Here is a 21,516-nt window from a genome sequence, read left to right on the forward strand (position 1 = left end):
CCATTAGGTTTAGGAGAAGGGGACAGACACACAGAGGAACCCTTCCCAGACCATTAGGTTTAGGAGAAGGGGACAGACACACAGAGGAACCCTTCCCAGACCATTAGGTTTAGGAGAAGGGGACAGACACACAGAGGAACCCTTCCCAGACCATTAGGTTTAGGAGAAGGGGACAGACACACAGAGGAACCCTTCCCAGACCATTAGGTTTAGGAGAAGGGGACAGACACACAGAGGAACCCTTCCCAGACCATTAGGTTTAGGAGAAGGGGACAGACACACAGAGGAACCCTTCCCAGACCATTAGGTTTAGGAGAAGGGGGACAGACACACAGAGGAACCCTTCCCAGACCATTAGGTTTAGGAGAAGGGGACAGACACACAGAGGAACCCTTCCCAGACCATTAGGTTTAGGAGAAGGGGACAGACACACAGAGGAACCCTTCCCAGACCATTAGGTTTAGGAGAAGGGGACAGACACACAGAGGAACCCTTCCCAGACCATTAGGTTTAGGAGAGGGGGACAGACACACAGAGGAACCCTTCCCAGACCATTAGGTTTAGGAGAAGGGGACAGACACACAGAGGAACCCTTCCCAGACCATTAGGTTTAGGAGAAGGGGACAGACACACAGAGGAACCCTTCCCAGACCATTAGGTTTAGGAGAAGGGGACAGACACACAGAGGAACCCTTTCCATTCACCTTAGCGCTAGCCTGGTCTCTGGGTCGACCCGAGAGTCGTCTGTTCTTTCCACCAATCGATTGGTAGAAATGTTAAAACGTTTTTTTTTTTCTCTCCCATATATAGACACATCCAATGTGTTTTAAATCAAATCAAAGATATGCACCGAGCTTGTCTGACAAAATAATTTTAAAAAAAAGACACAGATGACTAGAGGGAGTCCGACCGACGTGACCGCTCTGCTGCTAAGCAACTCAGCAGTATTATTTTGGTTTTTGTTATTTATTACATTACCCCAGAATGTTCTTTGCGTTTTTTTACATACAGACGGAAATCACTCACCTGCATTTCGAACAGAAATATTACTTATCTGAATTGGATTCTTTCTTCGTACCCCCCCCAAGATGCATGAACTTATCCCAGAGGTAAGATGCCACGGAGATGAGGTATTCGGAGTGGACGTCTAGTCCGAGTCAGGAGGCGAACACGCCATCCACCGCTTCTGAGTATATTACTGGCTAATGTTCAGTCCCTGGACAATAGAGTAGACGAGCTCAGGGCGAGGATCTCCTTCCAGAGAGACATGAGGGACTGTAACATACTCTGTTTCATGGAATCATGGCTCTGTAAGGATATACTGTCCCTGTCCATACAGCCAGCTGGGTTCTCAGTACATCATGCAGACGAGAATAAAGAAGAGAATAAAGAACTCTCCGGGAAGAAGAAATGCGGAGCTGTATGTTTCATGATTAACTACTCATGGTGTGATTGTGGTAATGTACAGGAACTCAAGTCCTTTAGTTCACCCGACCTCGAATACCTCAAATGTTGACCATATTACCTCCCAAGAGAATTCTCTTCGGCTAATGTCGCAGCCATAACCGCAGTATATTCCCCCTCAAGCCGATACCACGACGGCCCTCAAAGAACTACACTAGACTTTGTGCAAGTGGAAACCACATATCCTGAGGCCACATTTATTGTAGCTGGGGACTTTAACAAAAGCAAATCTGAGGAAAACGCTACCGAAGTTCTACAAACACATTGACTATAGTACTTGAGCTTCAAAAACTCTATCGTTGTTACTCTCTCTTCCTGGATGGCTACAAGGCCCTCCCCCTTCCACCTTTCGGGCAAATCAGATGATGACTCCATTCTGCTACTCCCTTCCTATAGGCAGAAACTCAAAACAGGAATTATCCGTGTTAAGAACTGTTCAACGCTGGTCTGACCAATCGGAATCCATGCTTCGAGATTGTTTTGATCACGCGGACTGGGATATGTTCCGGGTTGCCTCTGAGAATAACGTTGATGTATACACTGAACTCGGTGACGCAGTTCATCGGGAAGTGCACAGGGGATGTTGTTCCCACTGTGACCATTAAAACCTACCCTCCTAACCAGAAACCGTGGACAGATGGCAGCAAAACTGAAAGCGCAAACCACGGCAAGGTGAATGGGAATATGGTTGAAAAGAAACAGTGCAGTTATGCCCTTCGTAAGGCAAATCAAAACAGGATAAAACGTCAGTACAGAGACAAAGCGGAGTCGCAATTTCAACGGCTCAGACACGAGACGTATGTGGCAGGGTCTACAGACAATTACGGATTACAAAGGGAAAACCAGCCACGTAGCGGATACCGACGTCTTGCTCCCGGACAAGCTAAAACACAATCTTTGCTCGATTTGAGGATAACACAGTGCCATCGATGCGGCCCGCTCAAGAGGACTGTGGGCTCTCATTCTCTGTGGCCAAGATGAGTAAGACATTGAAGCGTGTTAACCCTCGCAAGGCTGCCGGCCCAGACGGCATCCCTAGCCGCATCCTCAGAGCATGCGCAGACCAGCTGGCTGGAGTGTTGACGGACATATCCCAGTCTGCTGTCCCCACTTGCTTCAAGATGTCCACCATTGTTCCTGTACCCAAGAAAGCGAAAGTAACTGAACTAAATGACTAACTAATCGCCCCGTAGCACTCACTCCTGTCATCATGAAGTGCTTTGAGAGACTAGACAAGGATCATATCACCTCCACCTTACCTGTCACCCTAGACCCACTTGAATTTGCTTACCGCCCCAATAGGTCCACAGACGATGCAATCGCCTTCAATGTTTAATTTTCCATTTAAGAATGATGGAGGCCACTGTGTTCTTGGGGAGCTTCAATGCTGCAGAAATGTTTTGGTGCCCTTCCCCAGATCTGTGCCTCGACACAATCCTGTCTCAGAGCTCCACATACAATTCCTTCGACCTCATGGCTTGGTTTTTGCTCTGACATGCACTGTCAACTGTGGGACCTTATATAGACAGGTGTGTACCTTTCCAAATCATGTCCAATCAATTGAATTTACCACAGGTGGACTCCGATCAAGTTGTAGAAACATCTCAAGGACGATCAATGGAAACAGGATGCACCTGAGCTCAATTTCGAGTCTCATAGCAAAGTGTCTGAATACTTATGTAAATAAAGTATTTTACATTATTTTTTATAAAAATGTAAAAAATCTTAACCTGTTTTCGCTTTTTAATTATTGGGTATTGAGTGTAGATATAATTGTATTTAACCCATTTTAGAATAAGGCTGTAATATAACAAAATGTAAAGAGGAATGGTCCAAAATTCCTCCTGACCATTGTGCAGGTCTAAACATATTTGGTTGAGGTTATTGCTTCCAAAGGAGGGTCAATCAGTTATTACATCCAAGGGTTCACATACTTGTTCCGACCCTGCACTGTGAATGTTTACACGGTTTGTTCAAGAAAAACGTCTAACTGTTTGTGTGTTATTACTTTAAGCAGACTGTGTTTGTCTGTTGTTGTGACCTAGATTTTATGACCAATTTATGCAGAAATCCAGGTATTTCCAAAAGGTTCACATACTTTTTCTTGATACTGTATATTTTGATTTGTTTAACACTTTTTTTTTTGGTTACTACATGATTCCATTTGTGTTATTTCACAGTTTTGATGTCTTCACTATTATTCTACAATGTAGAAAATAGTAAAAATAATGAAAAACCCTGGAATAAGTAGGTGTGTCCAAACTTTGGACTGGTACTATATGTGTGTGTGTGTGTGTGTGTATGTGTGTTGTTTGTGACTCACCCTGACGAGGGCGTCGTCGATGATGTGCTCTCGTCGTACTTTGAGCCTGAGGTACGGGTTGAGCTGCTGTCCTTGTACCAGGCTGTAGAGCGCTGTGATCCTCCTCTCGCTGTACATGCTGATGCGGTTGTCGTAGTACAGACCCAGGCTCTTGGTGCAGGCGTTGAGGACGAAGGGACAGCTCTGGAAGGAGAACTTACTCTCCGAGTCCACCTTGAAGAAGGTAAAGTCCTTGTCCATTTCTAGAACATCGTTCAACGGTTCGTTGACAAACTCCTCGAAGGGGATGAGGGGTCGTCTGCAGTCCAGGGTCCTGACGCCCAGCTCCTTTTCATTGGACAATTTAAAAATAATTCAACCAACCGTGGACACTATCCATTCCAAATCAGTGTGGATAACAAAGTATTTAAATCATTGAGGATAACACAAAAAAAGTATTTACAGTGTATCTGGAAAGTATTCAGACCCCTAGACTTTTTCCAGATTTTGTTACAGCTTTAATCTAAAACAGATTTTTTTTTTTTTTTAATTGTCCCTCAATATACACACACACACCATACCCCATAATGACAAAGCCAACAGGTTTTTAGAAATGTTGGTAATTTATAAAAAAAGACAAAAACATACCTTATTTACATAAGTATTCAGACCCTTTACTATGAGACTTGAAATTGAGCTCAGGTTCATCCTGTTTCCATTGATCATCCTTGAGATGTTTCTACAACTTGATTGGAGTCCACCTGTGGTAAATTCAATTGATTGGACATGATTTGGAAAGTCACACACCTGTCTATATAAGGTCCCACAGTTGACAGTGCATGTCAGAGCAAAAACCAAGCCATGAGGTCAAAGGAATTGTCCGTAGAGCTCAGAGAGAGGATTGTGTCGAGGAACAGATCTGGGGAAGGGCACCAAAACATTTCTGCAGCATTGAGGCCACTGTGTTCTTGGGGACCTTCAATCATTCTTAAATGGAAGAAGTTTGGAACCACAAAGATTGCTTCTAGAGATGGCCGCCCGGCCAAACTGAGCAATCAGGTGAAAGTGCCTTGGTCAGGAAGGTGACCAAGAACCCGATGGTCACTGACAAAGCTCCAGAGTACCTCTGTGGAGATGGGAGAAGCTTCCGGAAGGACAATCATCTCTGCAGTAGTCCACCCATCAGGCCTTAATGAAAACCTGCTCCAGAGTGCTCAGGACCTCAGGCTGGGGCAAAGGTTCACCATCCAACAGGACAACGACCCTAAGCACACAGCCAAGACAACGCAGGAGTGGCTTTGGGACGAGTCACTGAATGTCCTTGAGTTGCCCGGACTTGAATCCGATCGAACATCTCTGGAGAGACCTGAAAATAGCTGTGCAGCGACGCTCCCAATCCAACCTGACAGAGCTTGAGAGGATCTGCAGAGAAGAATGGGAGAAACTCCCCAAATACAGGTGTGCCAAGCTTGTAGCGTCATACCCAAGAAGACTTGAGGCTGTAATCACTGCCAAAGATGCGTCTGAATACTTATGTCAATGTGATACGTTTTTTTGTGTGAATAAATCAGCAAAAATTTCTAAACCAGTTTTTGCTTTGTCATTATGGGGTATTGTGATGTCATTATGGGGTATTGTGATGCCATTATGGGGTATTGTGATGTCATTATGGGGTATTGTGATGTCATTATGGGGTATTGTGATGTCATTATGGGGTATTGTGATGTCATTATGGGGTATTGTGTGTAGATTGATGAGGGGGAAAAAAAACGATTTAATCGATTTTAGAATAAGGCTGTAACATAACGTGGATAAAATCAAGCGATCTGAATACTTTGACTGCACTGTAAATTATTGAGGATAACAAAGAAAAAGTGAATTCTTTACCTTCTCCAGAGGGTCGACCCGGGGACCCTTCTTGTTCCTCCTCTCCTCCCCCAAGAGCTCCTGCAAGGTGAGCTCGCTGGACTCAGACGGGGGCTCCTCCTCCTGATTGAATTTGCACTTTTTAAAACTTCTCCCACTACCATAAAAATACTTGACCTACGTGGATAGGGCCAAATTGAAACGTTCCTTACAGAACCGTGAAAGAGAACACTGAGGATTATGGGTAAATTATTAGACCAAAAAGGTGAGGACACAACTGTAGATCTGCCAAGAATGAATCCAAACATGACATTGTTGATTTGATGTGCATTTTACATCAACAGTACTTTCACTGTATTTGTTGATAACGAAATCTGAAAATACTCCGGATACTTACAGTAACATGATAAGAATATTAATTGAACTTTCGGAGTAGGTACAAGATAAGAAAAAACGATTACAATGGTTTCAGGGAGAGGACTAACTGGTGTTTCCAAGTGGCTCCACACCTCTCCAAACTGTGGGTTTCAGGGAGAGGAATAACTGGTGTTTCCAAGTGGCTCCACACCTCTCCAAACTGTGGGTTTCAGTGAGAGGAATAACTGGTGTTTCCAAGTGGCTCCACACCTCTCCAAACTGTGGGTTTCAGGGAGAGGAATAACTGGTGTTTCCAAGTGGCCCCACACCTCTCCAAACTGTGGGTTTCAGGGAGAGGAATAAGTGGTGTTTCCAAGTGGCCCCACACCTCTCCAAACTGTGGATTTCAGGGAGAGGAATAAGTGGTGTTTCCAAGTGGCCCCACACCTCTCCAAACTGTGGGTTTCAGGGAGAGGAATAACTGGTGTTTCCAAGTGGCTCCACACCTCTCCAAACTGTGGGTTTCAGTGAGAGGAATAACTGGTGTTTCCAAGTGGCCCCACACCTCTCCAAACTGTGGGTTTCAGTGAGAGGAATAACTGGTGTTAGGGGTACGGCCCTGTGATAGGCTGGCGTCCTGTCCAGGGGTACGGCCCTGTGATAGGCCAGCGTCCTGTCCAGGGGTACGGCCCTGTGATAGGCTGACGTCCTGTCCAGGGGTACGGCCCTGAGATACTATATGACCTTAAAGCTGTATTTATTATAACCCTCAACGTCTCATCCGTCAGAACACCCTCTTGATTTACAACATTTACCTCCCTCAGACAACAAATGTGAAAAAGTTGCCCAATTAGTTGGGAGGATGGCAGCAACTTCTTGTTGAGTGCTGTGCTCAAATGTATAATGGTTATCAGTCAAGACAAAAATATGCCACTTTCAATCCATATTGAAGTGGAAAAAGGCTACCTAAACAGTTAAAGCAAGTCACGCAACTTCTCTTCATGGACAAAATACCTTTCTAGTTGATTATGAGTTTATTAGACAATCATAAATCAGTAAGCTGCTCCAGCCGGACAACATTTCTTACCTCCTCTTCGTTGTGGCCCGTATCGAGGTCACCTCCCAGTACGTTGGCGTAGAACACCAGCTTCAAATAGAATCAAACATGATTCAAAATCACAACACACTTTACAGTAAAACAATAAATTACAACTATAACATTTATAAAAATGTCTACAATAAATTGTGAAATCGTTGATTTACAGTAAAAAGCAAAATAACAGTAAAATCATTTATTTAAAAAAAAGTGGCTTTTCAAACGAGTTTTAAAAACCTTGACTGTCTGCCCCTCTTTCCTGACAGGTCGTTCCATAGCTGTGGGGATCCGATAAAGGATTCTCCTTGGTTCTACTCGGTGTAGAACCACTTCCTGCCTTCAGGAGGTATTCATACCCCCATGACTTATTCCACTGTGTGTTACAACCTTAATTTAAAATGGATTAAATTGTTTGTTTTTTTCTTCTCACTTAATCTACACCCCAAAATTACAGAGTGAAAACATGTTTTTTGTTAGAAATGTGCTAATTTATTGACAATGAAATACAGAAATATCTAATTGAATATTCACACCCGAGTCAATACATGTTACAATCACCTTTGGCAGTGATTACAGCTGTTGAGTCTTTCTGGGTAAGTCTCTAAGAGCTTTCAACACCTGGAGGTGTAAGGAGGAGACTCAGCATAGGAGGTGTAAGGAGGAGACTCAGCATAGGAGGTGTAAGGAGGAGACTCAGCATAGGAGGTGTAAGGAGGAGACTCAGCATAGGAGGTGTAAGGAGGAGACTCAGCATAGGAGGTGTAAGGAGGAGACTCAGCATAGGAGGTGTAAGGAGGAGACTCAGCATAGGAGGTGTAAGGAGGAGACTCAGCATAGGAGGTGTAAGGAGGAGACTCAGCATAGGAGGTGTAAGGAGGAGACTCAGCATAGGAGGAAGGTATAAATGCCAGTGCTTGTGTCAATATGTCTTTGTCTTTTTTCGGCTGTTTGACCCATTTAATCTGTTAGACCAGATTAAACTTGGTTTGAGCTGTTGCTAGTTTTCACTCTATTTATAAGCTATAGGGTTGGCGTTGTTGGCAGGATTCACCACGATTTCATTCGAACCGGAGAGTCCGAATCAGGGGGAAAACGACTCAAAACATAAATCAGGATTTCATTTTTAATTAATTTGTTAAAAAAATAATAATTCCACTTTGACATTATGGGGTATCGTGTGTAGGCCAGTGACACATCTCAGTTGAATTCATTTTAAATTCAGGCTGTAACACAACAAGGGGTGTGAATACTTTCTGAAGACTGTAGGTATAGATAATAGGGTATTGTTATAGACCCCATCCTTGGTTGTAACACTAGGTATTGTTATACCAGATCCTTGGTTGTAACACTAGGTATTGTTAGACCAGATCCTTGATTGTAACACTAGGTATTGTTATAGACCAGATCCTTGGTTGTAACACTAGGTATTGTTAGACCAGATCCTTGGTTGTAACACTAGGTATTGTTAGACCAGATCCTTGATTGTAACACTAGGTATTGTTAGACCAGATCCTTGGTTGTAACACTAGGTATTGTTAGACCAGATCCTTGATTGTAACACTAGGTATTGTTATAGACCAGATCCTTGGTTGTAACACTAGGTATTGTTAGACCAGATCCTTGGTTGTAACACTAGGTATTGTTAGACCAGATCCTTGATTGTAACACTAGGTATTGTTAGACCAGATCCTTGGTTGTAACACTAGGTATTGTTAGACCAGATTAAACTTGGTTGTAACACTAGGTATTGTTATAGACCAGATCCTTGGTTGTAACACTAGGTATTGTTATAGACCAGATCCTTGGTTGTAACACTAGGTATTGTTAGACCAGCTCCTTGGTTGTAACACTAGGTATTGTTAGACCAGCTCCTTGGTTGTAACACTAGGTATTGTTAGACCAGCTCCTTGGTTGTAACACTAGGCATTGTTAGTCCAGATCCTTGGTTGTAACACTAGGTATTGTTATAGACCAGCTCCTTGGTTGTAACACTAGGTATTGTTAGACTAGATCCTTGGTTGTAACACTAGGTATTGTTAGACTAGATCCTTGGTTGTAACACTAGGTATTGTTAGACCAGATCCTTGGTTGTAACACTAGGTATTGTTATAGACCAGATCCTTGATTGTAACACTAGGTATTGTTATTAGACCAGATCCTTGGTTGTAACACTAGGTATTGTTATAGACCAGATCCTTGATTGTAACACTAGGTATTGTTAGACCAGATCCTTGGTTGTAACACTAGGTATTGTTATAGACCAGATCCTTGGTTGTAACACTAGGTATTGTTATAGACCAGATCCTTGGTTGTAACACTAGGTATTGTTATAGACCAGATCCTTGATTGTAACACTAGGTATTGTTATTAGACCAGATCCTTGGTTGTAACACTAGGTATTGTTATTAGACCAGATCCTTGATTGTAACACTAGGTATTGTTATAGACCAGATCCTTGGTTGTAACACTAGGTATTGTTAGACCAGATCCTTGGTTGTAACACTAGGTATTGTTAGACCAGATCCTTGGTTGTAACACTAGGTATTGTTAGACCAGATCCTTGGTTGTAACACTAGGTATTGTTAGGCCAGATCCTTGGTTGTAACACTAGGTATTGTTATAGACCAGATCCTTGGCTTTAACACTAGGTATTGTTAGGTTCAGATCCTTGGTTGTAACACTAGGTATTGTTATAGACCAGATCCTTGGCTGTAACACTAGGTATTGTTAGGACAGATCCTTGGTTGTAACACTAGGTATTGTTAGACCAGCCCCTTGGTTGTAACACTAGGTATTGTTAGACCAGATCCTTGATTGTAACACTAGGTATTGTTAGACCAGATCCTTGGTTGTAACACTAGGTATTGTTAGACCAGATCCTTGGTTGTAACACTAGGTATTGTTAGACCAGGTCCTTGGTTGTAACACTAGGTATTGTTAGGCCAGATCCTTGGTTGTAACACTAGGTATTGTTATAGACCAGATCCTTGGCTGTAACACTAGGTATTGTTAGGTTCAGATCCTTGGTTGTAACACTAGGTATTGTTATAGACCAGATCCTTGGCTGTAACACTAGGTATTGTTAGGGTCAGATCCTTGGTTGTAACACTAGGTATTGTTAGACCAGATCCTTGGTTGTAACACTAGGTATTGTTAGACCAGATCCTTGGTTGTAACACTAGGTATTGTTAGACTAGATCCTTGGTTGTAACACTAGGTATTGTTAGACCAGATCCTTGGTTGTAACACTAGGTATTGTTATAGACCAGATCCTTGGTTGTATGGAACCAGCACGTCTGTCAGATAAGAGGGAGGCAAGGCTGTGAACTTCAGTGCTTTTAAAAGTTAAGTAAAACGTGGTCGTCTCACCTAGCTACCTTAAGATGAATGCAATGTTAAGTTGCTCTGGATGAGAGCGTCTGATAAATGACTAACATGTAAAATCAAAAAAAAAAAAAAAAAAGACCCATACCTTCAGACACTTGGTGGCCGCCACAACGCGCTCGTCATCGTTCACCAGACTGTCGCTGCCGCATTCGTTGCTTATCACCTTAATAACGATAATAATAACACATTTGTATAACAGCATTTTACTGTACTTTTTCCACCTGCTGTATCATGTGCTGTTGACTTTGAGAGAGAAGTATTCACTACAGACGAATCAACGCTCTAGGTAGCCAGAAAATGACAAAAAAAAAATACCAAATAACGTACATAAAACATTGAATGCGAGTAACGGCGTTTTCCGCATAATTCAGTCTTGTCGACTGCGAGCATGAACGAAAATAAAAACCTCAAAATCAAATAGAAGAATGTAACGTTACCGTGTAGGTGATGAGCTGCTGGAAGGTCTCCATCATACGCCTGACGTGCTCCACACTGTACTGAGACCACAGGCGCGTCAGCTTGGCCAGGGCAGGCAGAGGGAGTTTACTCATACACTTACAGAACAGAGGCATGGCCATCTCCAGGTACTCTGGGCTGTGGAGGCTGCTGTTCTCCATCACGATGACGAAGATGTTTAGGTAGTCTGGGTTGGTGTCGTACACGTCTAGATAGGTCAGATCCAGCTCTACGTTGGGAGTTAGGTAGACCAGGGCGTTGAGGAAGGCCGATTCGATCTTCTCGTTGGAGAGGAGTCTGTCGTACACTCTCCTCACAGCTTCTATGTCCACCGAGACCTCGACAGGACCCAGTCTGTTCTCCGTCGATCCCGTCGCTCCTTCCATGGACGCCGAGGCCTCCGATTCCTCTGATTCCTGCTCCATGGCCGTGGTTCTCTCCTTCTCATCCTCGTCCTTGTCCTCATCTTTGGCCTGGTGGGTCTTGCGCTGCTCCTTGGTGTTGGGGTGTTGTTCCTTGTCTTTTCTGAAGCTCTGCACCAGACCGTCAGCGCTGGAGAAGATCCTCCCGATGACTCGGATCAGAGGAGAGTAGTCCTCCTTCCCCTCACAGATACTCAGGATCTCGTACACCTTCTCCTCAGTCAGGTAATGCACCTCTGGAAACAGATATAACAAGAGAAACATAGTGAGCAACCATTTTAAATCTCTCTAAAATGAATGACTATTGAACAGCATGAATGGAGAATAAAATAAGTTTGTGTCTGTTTCCCCATTCGGCACCACCTTCCCCTGCATACCGCGGCACCACCTTCCCCTGCATACCGCGGCACCACCTTCCCCTGCATACCGCGGCAACACCTTCCCCTGCATACCGCGGCAACACCTTCCCCTGCATACCGCGGCAACACCTTCCCCTGCATACCGCGGCAACACCTTCCCCTGCATACCGCGGCAACACCTTCCCCTGCATACCGCGGCAACACCTTCCCCTGCATACCGCGGCAACACCTTCCCCTGCATACCGCGGCAACACCTTCCCCTGCATACCGCGGCAACACCTTCCCCTGCATACCGCGGCAACACCTTCCCCTGCATACCGCGGCAACACCTTCCCCTGCATACCGCGGCAACACCTTCCCCTGCATACCGCGGCACCACCTTCCCCTGCATACCGCGGCACCACCTTCCCCTGCATACCGCGGCAACACCTTCCCCTGCATACCGCGGCAACACCTTCCCCTGCATACCGCGGCAACACCTTCCCCTGCATACCGCGGCAACACCTTCCCTGCATACCGCGGCAACACCTTCCCCTGCATACCGCAGCGAACACCTTCCCCTGCATACCGCAGCGAACACCTTCCCCTGCATACCGCGGCACCACCTTCCCCTGCATACCGCGGCACCACCTTCCCCTGCATACCGCAGCGAACACCTTCCCCTGCATACCGTGGCACCACCTTCCCCTGCATACCGCGGCACCACCTTCCCCTGCATACCCCGGCACCACATTCCCTACACACCGCGACCCACAGGGCACCACATTTCCCCACATACCTCGTCCCACACGGCACCATATTCCCTACATACCACGTGGCACCATATTCCCAACATACCGCGTCCCACGTGGCACCATATTCCCTACATATCGCGTCCCACGCGGCACCATATTCCCTATATAGTGCATTACTTTTGACCAGAGCCCTATACAACGCTTTCGGAAAGTATTCAGACCCCTTGACTTAATCCACATTGCTACGTTAAAGCCTTATTCTAAAACTGATTAAATTGTTCGTTTTTTTCCACCTCAATCTACACACAATAACCCCATAATGACAAAGCAAAAACAGCTTTTTAGAAAAGTTTGCAAATTTATTAAAAATAAAACCGAAATATTACATTTACATCAATATTCAGACCCTTTACTCAGTACTTTATTGAAGCACCTTTGGCAGTGATTACAACCTCGAGTCTTCTTGGGTATGATGCTACAAGCTTTGCACACCTGTATTTGGGGAGTTTCTCCCATTCTTCTCTGCAGATCCTCTCAAGCTCTGTCAGGTTGGATGGGGAGCGTCGCTGCACAGCTATTTTCAGGTCTCTCCAGAGATGTTCGATCGGGTTCAAGTCCGGGCTCTGGCTGGGCCAGTAATGGACATTCAGAAACTTGTCCTGAAGCCACTCCTGCGTTGTCTTGGCTGTGTGCTTAGGGTCGTTGTCCTGTTGGAAGGTGAACCTTTGTCTCAGTCTGGAGCAGGTTTTTAATCAAGGATCTGTATGTACTTTACTACGTTCACCTTTCCCTCGATCCTGCTGCTGAAAAACATCCCCACAGCATGATGCTCCCACCAACATGCTTCACCGTAGGGATGGTTTGGCCAGGTGATGAGTGGTGCCTGGTTTCCTCCAGACGTGACGCTTGGCATTCAGGCCAAAGAACTCAATCTTGGGTTCATCAGACCAGAGAATCTTATTTCTCATGGTCTGAGAGTCTTTTAGGTGCCTTTTGACAAATTCTAAGCGGGCTGTCATGAACCTTTTAATGAGGAGTGGCTTCCGTCTGGCCACTCTACCATAAAGGCCTGATTGTTGGAGTGCTGCAGAGATGGTTGTCCTTCTGGAAAGTTCTCCCATCTCCACAGAGGAACTCTGGAGCTCTGTCAGAGTGACCATCGGTTTCTTGGTTCACCTCCCTGACCAAGGCCCTTCTCCCCTGATTGCTCAGTTTGGCTGGGCGGTCAGCTCAAAGAGTCTTGGTTGTTCCAAACTTCTTCCATTTATGAATGATTTAAGGTCTCCAAGAACATAGTGGCCTCATGATAAGAGAATTATCTAATAAATGTAAATGAATCAATAAACCATGATGAATTATTAGTCATACAGCAGGTTTAATGAATAATCAATGTAATGATCAATGTAGGGATCGATTAGTCTGAGTAGTTCCGGAAAGTCCAGGAACCACTGGAGAGGGAAAGAAATGTGTGTATGCCATTAGGAGGGACAGCAGGAGACAGATGGTCAAGGGAGTAAAAGCTTCAGAGAGTTCTTGAACCTTGAGGGAAAAGAACAGGCTGAGCTCTGGATAGTGATAAACAGTGTGAGAAGTTTATGGGGGATGCAGGTCACCAACAGTTTGTGTGTAAATGCATGTGCGTAAGTAAGCAAGAACTATATAATGACTGTTTTGTTATCCTGACCTCAGAACGTTCTCATGAATAAAGCTACAGAAACCTTTTGCAGAAAGCTGAGTCCTTGCCTAATTATTATAACCTATTGTCTTACAAACCTTGGGCATTAGTCAAGGCGAATTGATTATTGATTATTATCATCAAGATATTAACTTCCTTTAACACCTCAATGCTGCAGAAATGTTTTGGTACCCTTCCCCAGATCTGTTCCTCGACACAATCCTGTCTCGGAGTTCTACGGACAATTCCTTTGACCTCATGGCTTGGTTTTTGCTCTGACATGCACTGTCAACTGTGGGACCTTATATAGACAGGTGTGTGACTTTCCAAATCATGTCCAATCAATTGAATTTACCACAGGTGGACTCCAATCAAGTTGTAGAAACATCTCAAGGACGATCAATGGAAACAGGAAAAACCAGAGTTCAATTTCAAGTCTCATAACAAAGGGTCTGAATACTTATAGAAATAAGGTATCCATTTTTTTTTTTTTTTGTATAAATTTGCCAACATTTCTAAAAACCTGTTTTCGCTTCGTCATTATGGAGTGTCGAGCTTAGATCGATGAGGAAAACAATTTATTTAATAGATTTTAGAATAAGGCTGTAACGTAACAAAATGTTTAAAAAAAGTAAAGAGGTCTGAATACTTTCCAAATGCACCGTATGTATTTCAATCATATTGAAATCAGTTTCATGTGTATTAAATTGAGTTCTATTTTGCAAATTGTAGGCTAGGTCTACTGTCTGTAATTTGAGTCTCAATATTTTTCATGCGTAACAACATGAGCATTGATGTGCTAAGTCTTGATTCAGTGTATTAATATTATTATTATTATTATTATTATATTAAGCCATCTCGATCTTTTCAGCCAGAGGTGGTAATATCTCTCTAGGAGCTGATCCATCGTCAGTATTGTGGAATAATTATAACGTTAAGGTAAGACTGGAAAAGGGAGAACTCTGATCCGAAAGCAGCTCTGCCGTTCTTTCCATCCTATCGGTATCGACACCATGCCTCAATGACGCGCTTAGTGAACCTTCTCTCTGTGTGCCATTTTGGGAAACGCATTCGTAAGCCTCAGTTCTATCGCTGTCGGGAAAACCGGTCCCTGGTCAAAAACAGCGTCTGATATAGGGCCCTGGTCAAAAGCAGCGTCTGATATAGGGCCCTGGTCAAAAGCAGCGTCTGATATAGGGCCCTGGTCAAAAGCAGCGTCTGATATAGGGCCCTGGTCAAAAGCAGCGTCTGATATAGGGCCCTGGTCAAAAGCAGCGTCTGATATAGGGCCCTGGTCAAAAGCAGCGTCTGATATAGGGCCCTGGTCAAAAGCAGCGTCTGATATAGGGCCCTGGTCAAAAGCAGCGTCTGATATAGGGCCCTGGTCAAAAGCAGCGTCTGATATAGGGCCCTGGTCAAAAGCAGCGTCTGATATAGGGCCCTGGTCAAAAGCAGCGTCTGATATAGGGCCCTGGTCAAAAGCAGCGTCTGATATAGGGCCCTGGTCAAAAGCAGAGCATTATATAGGGCCCTGGTCTAAAGTAGTGTATGATATAGGGCCCTGGTCAACAGCAGTGTATGATATAGGGCCCTGGTCTAAAGCAGAGCATTATATAGGGCCCTGGTCTAAAGCAGAGCATTATATAGGGCCCTGGTCAAAAGCAGAGCATTATATAGGGCCCTGGTCAAAAGCAGAGCATTATATAGGGCCCTGGTCAAAAGCCGCGTCTGATATAGGGCCCTGGTCAAAAGCAGAGCATTATATAGGGCCCTGGTCAAAAGCAGAGCATTATATAGGGCCCTGGTCAAAAGCAGAGCATTATATAGGGCCCTGGTCAAAAGCAGAGCATTATATAGGGCCCTGGTCAAAAGCAGAGCATTATATAGGGCCCTGGTCAAAAGCAGAGCATTATATAGGGCCCTGGTCTAAAGCAGAGCATTATATAGGGCCCTGGTCAAAAGCAGAGCATTATATAGGGCCCTGGTCAAAAGCAGAGCATTATATAGGGCCCTGGTCAAAAGCAGAGCATTATATAGGGCCCTGGTCAAAAGCAGAGCATTATATAGGGCCCTGGTCAAAAGCAGAGCATTATATAGGGCCCTGGTCAAAAGCAGAGCATTATATAGGGCCCTGGTCAAAAGCAGAGCATTATATAGGGCCCTGGTCAAAAGCAGAGCATTATATAGGGCCCTGGTCAAAAGCAGAGCATTATATAGGGCCCTGGTCTAAAGCAGAGCATTATATAGGGCCCTGGTCAAAAGCAGCGTCTGATATAGGGAACAGGGTGCCATCTGGGATACAGCCAGTGTGTATTTCTGTGAAAGTGTTTACCTCTGAAGTCTTCTCTAGGGGGAAACAGGTTGTCTGTCATCTTCCCGTTGCGGTCGCCCAGTAATAAGGCAGGTCGTGTGTCCTCGGCACTATCGTTGTCAGGGAAGGCAGCGGAGGGGTGAAGGTCACACAGTTTGGTGTTAATTTTATAGAGCTCCAGGGCTCTGATGGCCGCCGCGTTGTGATCCAACGGTTGAAAATCAAGACACGATGCACACAACTCATTCGTGCAGGCCCCATTTCCACAGCCCTCTGTTAACTGGCGAAAGTAGCGCTCAATTAGATGCTTTGCAGCCGCTCTCTTCCTGTACAGGACATTCAAACAGGAAGTGACAAGGTTTTAGTACGACAACCACCGAAAAGGAAGCTTGCTCTACCACAGAACTAACATTGTCATTTCAGCAAGCCATGACTCCGATAGTTCTGAAATTGTTTCTGTAGTTAGAAATGGATATGATTTTTGCATTCCTGCAACATTATTTGGTTGAAATATAATTTAAATCTGAGAAATTAAACTAATTGACTGCATCTAAATGTATAGGATTAATATAATCTTCAATAAATATAGTACCTAACATACGATTTGGACCAAAATGTATTCTAACAACGAGTTAGGCATGAAGAATCGAAATAAATGGTCAAACATTAATTTATATGAATCCTATAAATTAAAATGGCCAACTTGGGTGCAATCAATTATCTTAAATTTGTCAGATCAAATTATATTTCAACAAAACAATGCAGCAGGAACGCTAATCTGATCTGTTGCTAATCTGATCTGATGCTAATCTGATCTGTTGCTAATCTGATCTGTTGCTAATCTGATCTGTTGCTAATCTGATCTGTTGCTAATCTGATCTGTTGCTAATCTGATCTGTTGCTAATCTGATCCGTTTCTTACAATTTCAGAACAATCTGAGACGGTGGATGTGAAAATCCTCTTTGTGCTTTTTGGAGGTGGAACGACTCCCAGAACAGAGAGGATACATTATATTTACAATTTTGTTTAAAAAAAGCACAAAAACCCCCCAATAAAAACAGTAAGAATAAACGTGCAATGCAACAACTATGAATGTACTAATCATAAGTTTAAAAAAAATAATAATAATAAATCTGAGCATTGCATGCATTTAGACTAAAATGTAGACCGTTTACAATTTAGCGACAATGTTGCCATTTGGTCCATGCCAAAAGTGATGACACGTTTAAAATTTAAAAAAAAGGTAAACTGTGTGAATCACCATGGTGACAAATCATATCAAATCAGCATGGAGATATCTAGCCTCAGTCCAAATAGGATGAAGAGAATAATTGTGGCTCCGTGGTTAATATGGGACATGGGTAGTTAGCAGTAGTAACATTCCTGTACCTCACACTTACATTCGGCTTGATTTAGCGTCCTCTATGATGTAGGCAATGGTCTGAAACAAGATGGCAGGACGTTAACAAACTAACCTTTGATTTAAAAAGAAATGTTATATATATGAGGCTTCTGAAGGACTGTCTAAATAAAAGTTCGTAACTAGGCCAAAGAATAAGCAGCTATAGGAGGATAACTGCTTCATATTCACTTGCTGTCTTCGACATGGTCAGTCACTCGGGATACGGCTATGGCTGCCTAGAGGCTACAGTACAGATGTCAACAAGCTCCTTCCATTTGTTGTTACACTGTTACAGTTCAGCATCAGCTGGCTACATTGGTGTCATGTTGCAACACATCAGCTAGACAGACACTTCTTTACATCTCACGTGTGTCTCACCACAGCAGCAGCTAGAGGGCAACTAGAGGGCAGCTAGAGGGCAGCTAGGAGGGCAGCTAGGAGGGCAGCTAGGAGGGCAGCTAGAGGGCAGCTAGAGGGCAACTAGAGGGCAGCTAGAGGGCAGCTAGAGGGCAGCTAGAGGGCAGCTAGAGGGCAGCTAGGAGGGCAGCTAGGCGGGCAGCTAGAGGGCAGCTAGAGGGCAACTAGAGGGCAACTAGAGGGCAACTAGAGGGCAACTAGAGGGCAACTAGAGGAGAAGAAATACATGATGCTAGTTCGAGGTGAGCAAAGTGAAACCTACCCAGAAGATACCGACCCTGCCGTTACGCTTGTTTAAATTGAGCTGGGAACAAAATCATGGTTACATTAAGACACCATGGAGCCAGTGTGAGATATGGGTCGGAAAATGTAATGCAGGGATGGGATACTGTACTCAATCTGTACCTTTTTCCAAGAATTACTGTTAGTGTTCCTGGAAAATTGCCCTTTTCGTCTTCATGCTAGCTAGCAGTAGCCACCGCAGCCAATTAGGAACGGCAGTGTCAGCCAATCAGCTCCTTCGTTGTTCAACGTGACTAAAATAATTTCAATTTGAATAATGATTTAGTCTAATTATTGTCAAAATTACAAAAAACAGTTTCGTTTAGTCAACTAAATGCCCTTTCATTTGTTACATCACATTTGTAGTGCCTCATGAACCTATAGTAAACATAAACATACATATCTAGCCTTGTCCTACCAACATATTGCTCTGCTAAACATCCTATTCTCTTCCCAACAGTAGAAATATGACAAACATATAGAAGATTATATAAAATAATTATCTGTCCATGTAAATTCCTAATTCAGCCTAAATAGATATTATAGCACAGCACACACACACACACACACACACACACACACACACACACACACACACACACACACACACACACACACACACACACACACACACACACACAGAGTGAGGAGAGAAACACAATCAACAGATGGTGCTGTAAAGTAGTAGGTGTAGCACCTCCGTCATTCGGTCAAGTCATTGATATCAACGCTCCATAGCCACACTGGGCTAATGACTGTTTCACCCTGTGATGTAGCCGAGTCCGAATCGAGCCCCCCCCCCCCAAGTCCCCTTGTGCTCGAGTCCGAGTCATCAATGGTTGAGTTACGAGTCCAGTCACGAGTCCCTATGGCTGAAGTCCGCATCCCAGTGCTCAAGTCAGTCACTGGTTACTCATTAACTCAAAATAAAGTTATTTACCCAGTCAGATATTAAAAAGGAGAATACATTACAAAGGAAGAAGAAGCAATACTCCAAGCTGCAGCTTAACACTACTTGTCAGACAGAGAATTGATACTGTATACTGGTCGTTGGCGTGGGATTGGCGTGGGCAGTCCGTGGGTTGCTTTTGACCATTTTATTGGATTCCTCACGTCTTGGACATTGGTAGGAATAATTATGGTCCAAATCGGATGGTAGGTACTATTTTTATTGAAGATTATATGAATTTTATAAATACAAAAAAATGCCAATAACAAAAAAAATCTAATTACATTTAAAGAAAATTATATTTCAGGAATGCTAATCTTATCGGTTTGTAACTACAGAAAGTATTTCAGAACAATCTGAGACGGTGGGTGTTGAAATCCTTTTTGATGTGGAATGACTCATATGAAATGCAGTGGGAAAAGTGGGAGGGTTGAGCGAGACTAACAAATTCAAAGACTGCCTGCAATCTGATGGTAAAGCAAGAGAGTCACCTGTGTGATGTGTAGGCTACAATCGGAGGCGGAGCCAGTCTGCCCACAGTCATCGCTTGCTCCCCCGCAGCTCACCAGCTGATGTAGGCTGTGTGACGCATACTTCCCACTGCTGAACAGAACTGCACATCTATGCTGGTAATAATAAAAGGTGAAATATGGTTGCAAAATTCTAATAGTTCAATAATTCTTGTAACTATATATTGCTTATTTTAATCACACAAACTGAAATTATGTGAACTATCTAAACCACTGAAATATATTTTCAATAACCAATAATATTGAATTTTCAGCTGTTCGAAGCTGGTTTACAAACCAAAAGTAAGACGCAAAAACTAAACTTAACGGGAAGCATAGAAATAGCGCAACAAGAACAGATCCACCTCTTCTTAGACTTGCCTTCAATGAGAATGACAGATCTATAACTCACATTTCTATGTGAATTTGGTCAGGGTCGCCCAAAAAGTGACATATTGCAGCTTTAAATTGTGCTCGTCACTGAAAAGCTTGCAATCTCTCCAAAAACGATTGTCCATTCCACTTAGAAGTCAGACTTTAGTCACATAGAGAATATTTTTTCTTGTCTTAGTGAACTGAAATATATATATATATATTTTTTTTTAATTAGCCAATAGTTTTTTCTGGGTCTCTTTAGTCAAGGGCAGTTCTCCCTAAACACTATTTCAATCTTCTAGATGTATCAGTGTGGATAAAGGTCAAACTTGGGAGTGAAGTGGCATATGCCATCCCTGCATTGAGGTATGTTTTCCAACCCTCACGCCGGCTCCCGGTGTCAATGTAACCATGATTGCGTTCTGCCCCCAGTGCAGCTCAGAAAGCAGATTTACGGTCAATCTGGATCAGTTACTGAGACGCGGCCTCTGCAGAAGTCAGGACATACAATATTTCTTGCGGTCGCAGTGATAAGTGAGGAAGTGAGTTTGTGTTTATATGGACAAACTGCCCCCACTTAACCGTCAACCTATCATCTCAACGCAGAGCTATACGGAGCTCTATGCGATGTTACATTTTGGGAGGCGCACGGCGATGCGGTACGGAGCTGGATCTGGCCTCTGCAAGCCTACGGCTTCACACCCGCTGTACGGAACCACCAGGCCACATTCCCCGGGTCAAGCATAAACAGGCTTTGTGTAAAACAAGCGTAACAGTAAGGTCAGCTATTTCTTGCAAAGTGAAACCCAGGATATCGAGAGCTTTGGGACTATAGCGACGGTTTCTATCTGCATTCAAATTGTTTTATGGAGTTGGTTGACATAGCCTTGTTCTGTTCAGTTGTTGACATAGCCTTGTTCTGTTCAGTTATTGACATAGCCTTGTTCTGTTCAGTTGTTGACATAGCCTTGTTCTGTTCAGTTGTTGACATAGCCTTGTTCTGTTCAGTTGTTGACATAGCCTTGTTCTGTTCAGTTGTTGACATAGCCTTGTTCTGTTCAACGTTCTCTACCGATGACTCTGCTAAATAGTTAAATAGTTTACCCTTTTCGCATGAAATATTTTGACTCATCACATATGCTACTGCTACTG

The 21,516-nt window shown here is 43.8% G+C and overlaps 1 protein-coding gene across 4 annotated transcripts in view; it reads right to left on the minus strand.

Moving 5' to 3' along the window:
• LOC106574119 (ubiquitin-protein ligase E3A) overlaps nt 1-21,516 on the minus strand; it is a 40,575-nt gene that overhangs the window by 17,473 nt on the left and 1,586 nt on the right. The window contains exons 1-8 of one of the 4 annotated variants that reach the window (XM_082962801.1): nt 19,972-20,106; nt 17,831-17,871; nt 16,451-16,755; nt 10,910-11,586; nt 10,558-10,635; nt 7,077-7,136; nt 5,654-5,755; nt 3,788-4,114 (exon numbers count right to left, since the gene is read on the minus strand). In XM_082962801.1, the coding sequence (XP_082818927.1) occupies nt 3,788-4,114; nt 5,654-5,755; nt 7,077-7,136; nt 10,558-10,635; nt 10,910-11,586; nt 16,451-16,755; nt 17,831-17,832 (1,551 nt within the window). In that variant the 5' untranslated portion in view covers nt 17,833-17,871; nt 19,972-20,106. Of the gene's footprint in view, nt 1-3,787; nt 4,115-5,653; nt 5,756-7,076; nt 7,137-10,557; nt 10,636-10,909; nt 11,587-16,450; nt 16,756-17,830; nt 17,872-19,971; nt 20,107-21,516 lie in introns of those variants that run through there. The other 3 variants (XM_014149725.3, XM_014149727.3, XM_045697502.2) reach the window with 3 other exon arrangements.

Source organism: Salmo salar, chromosome 16, assembly GCF_965601325.2.
Source record: "Salmo salar chromosome 16, fSalSal1, whole genome shotgun sequence".
Taxonomy (NCBI): domain Eukaryota; kingdom Metazoa; phylum Chordata; class Actinopteri; order Salmoniformes; family Salmonidae; genus Salmo; species Salmo salar.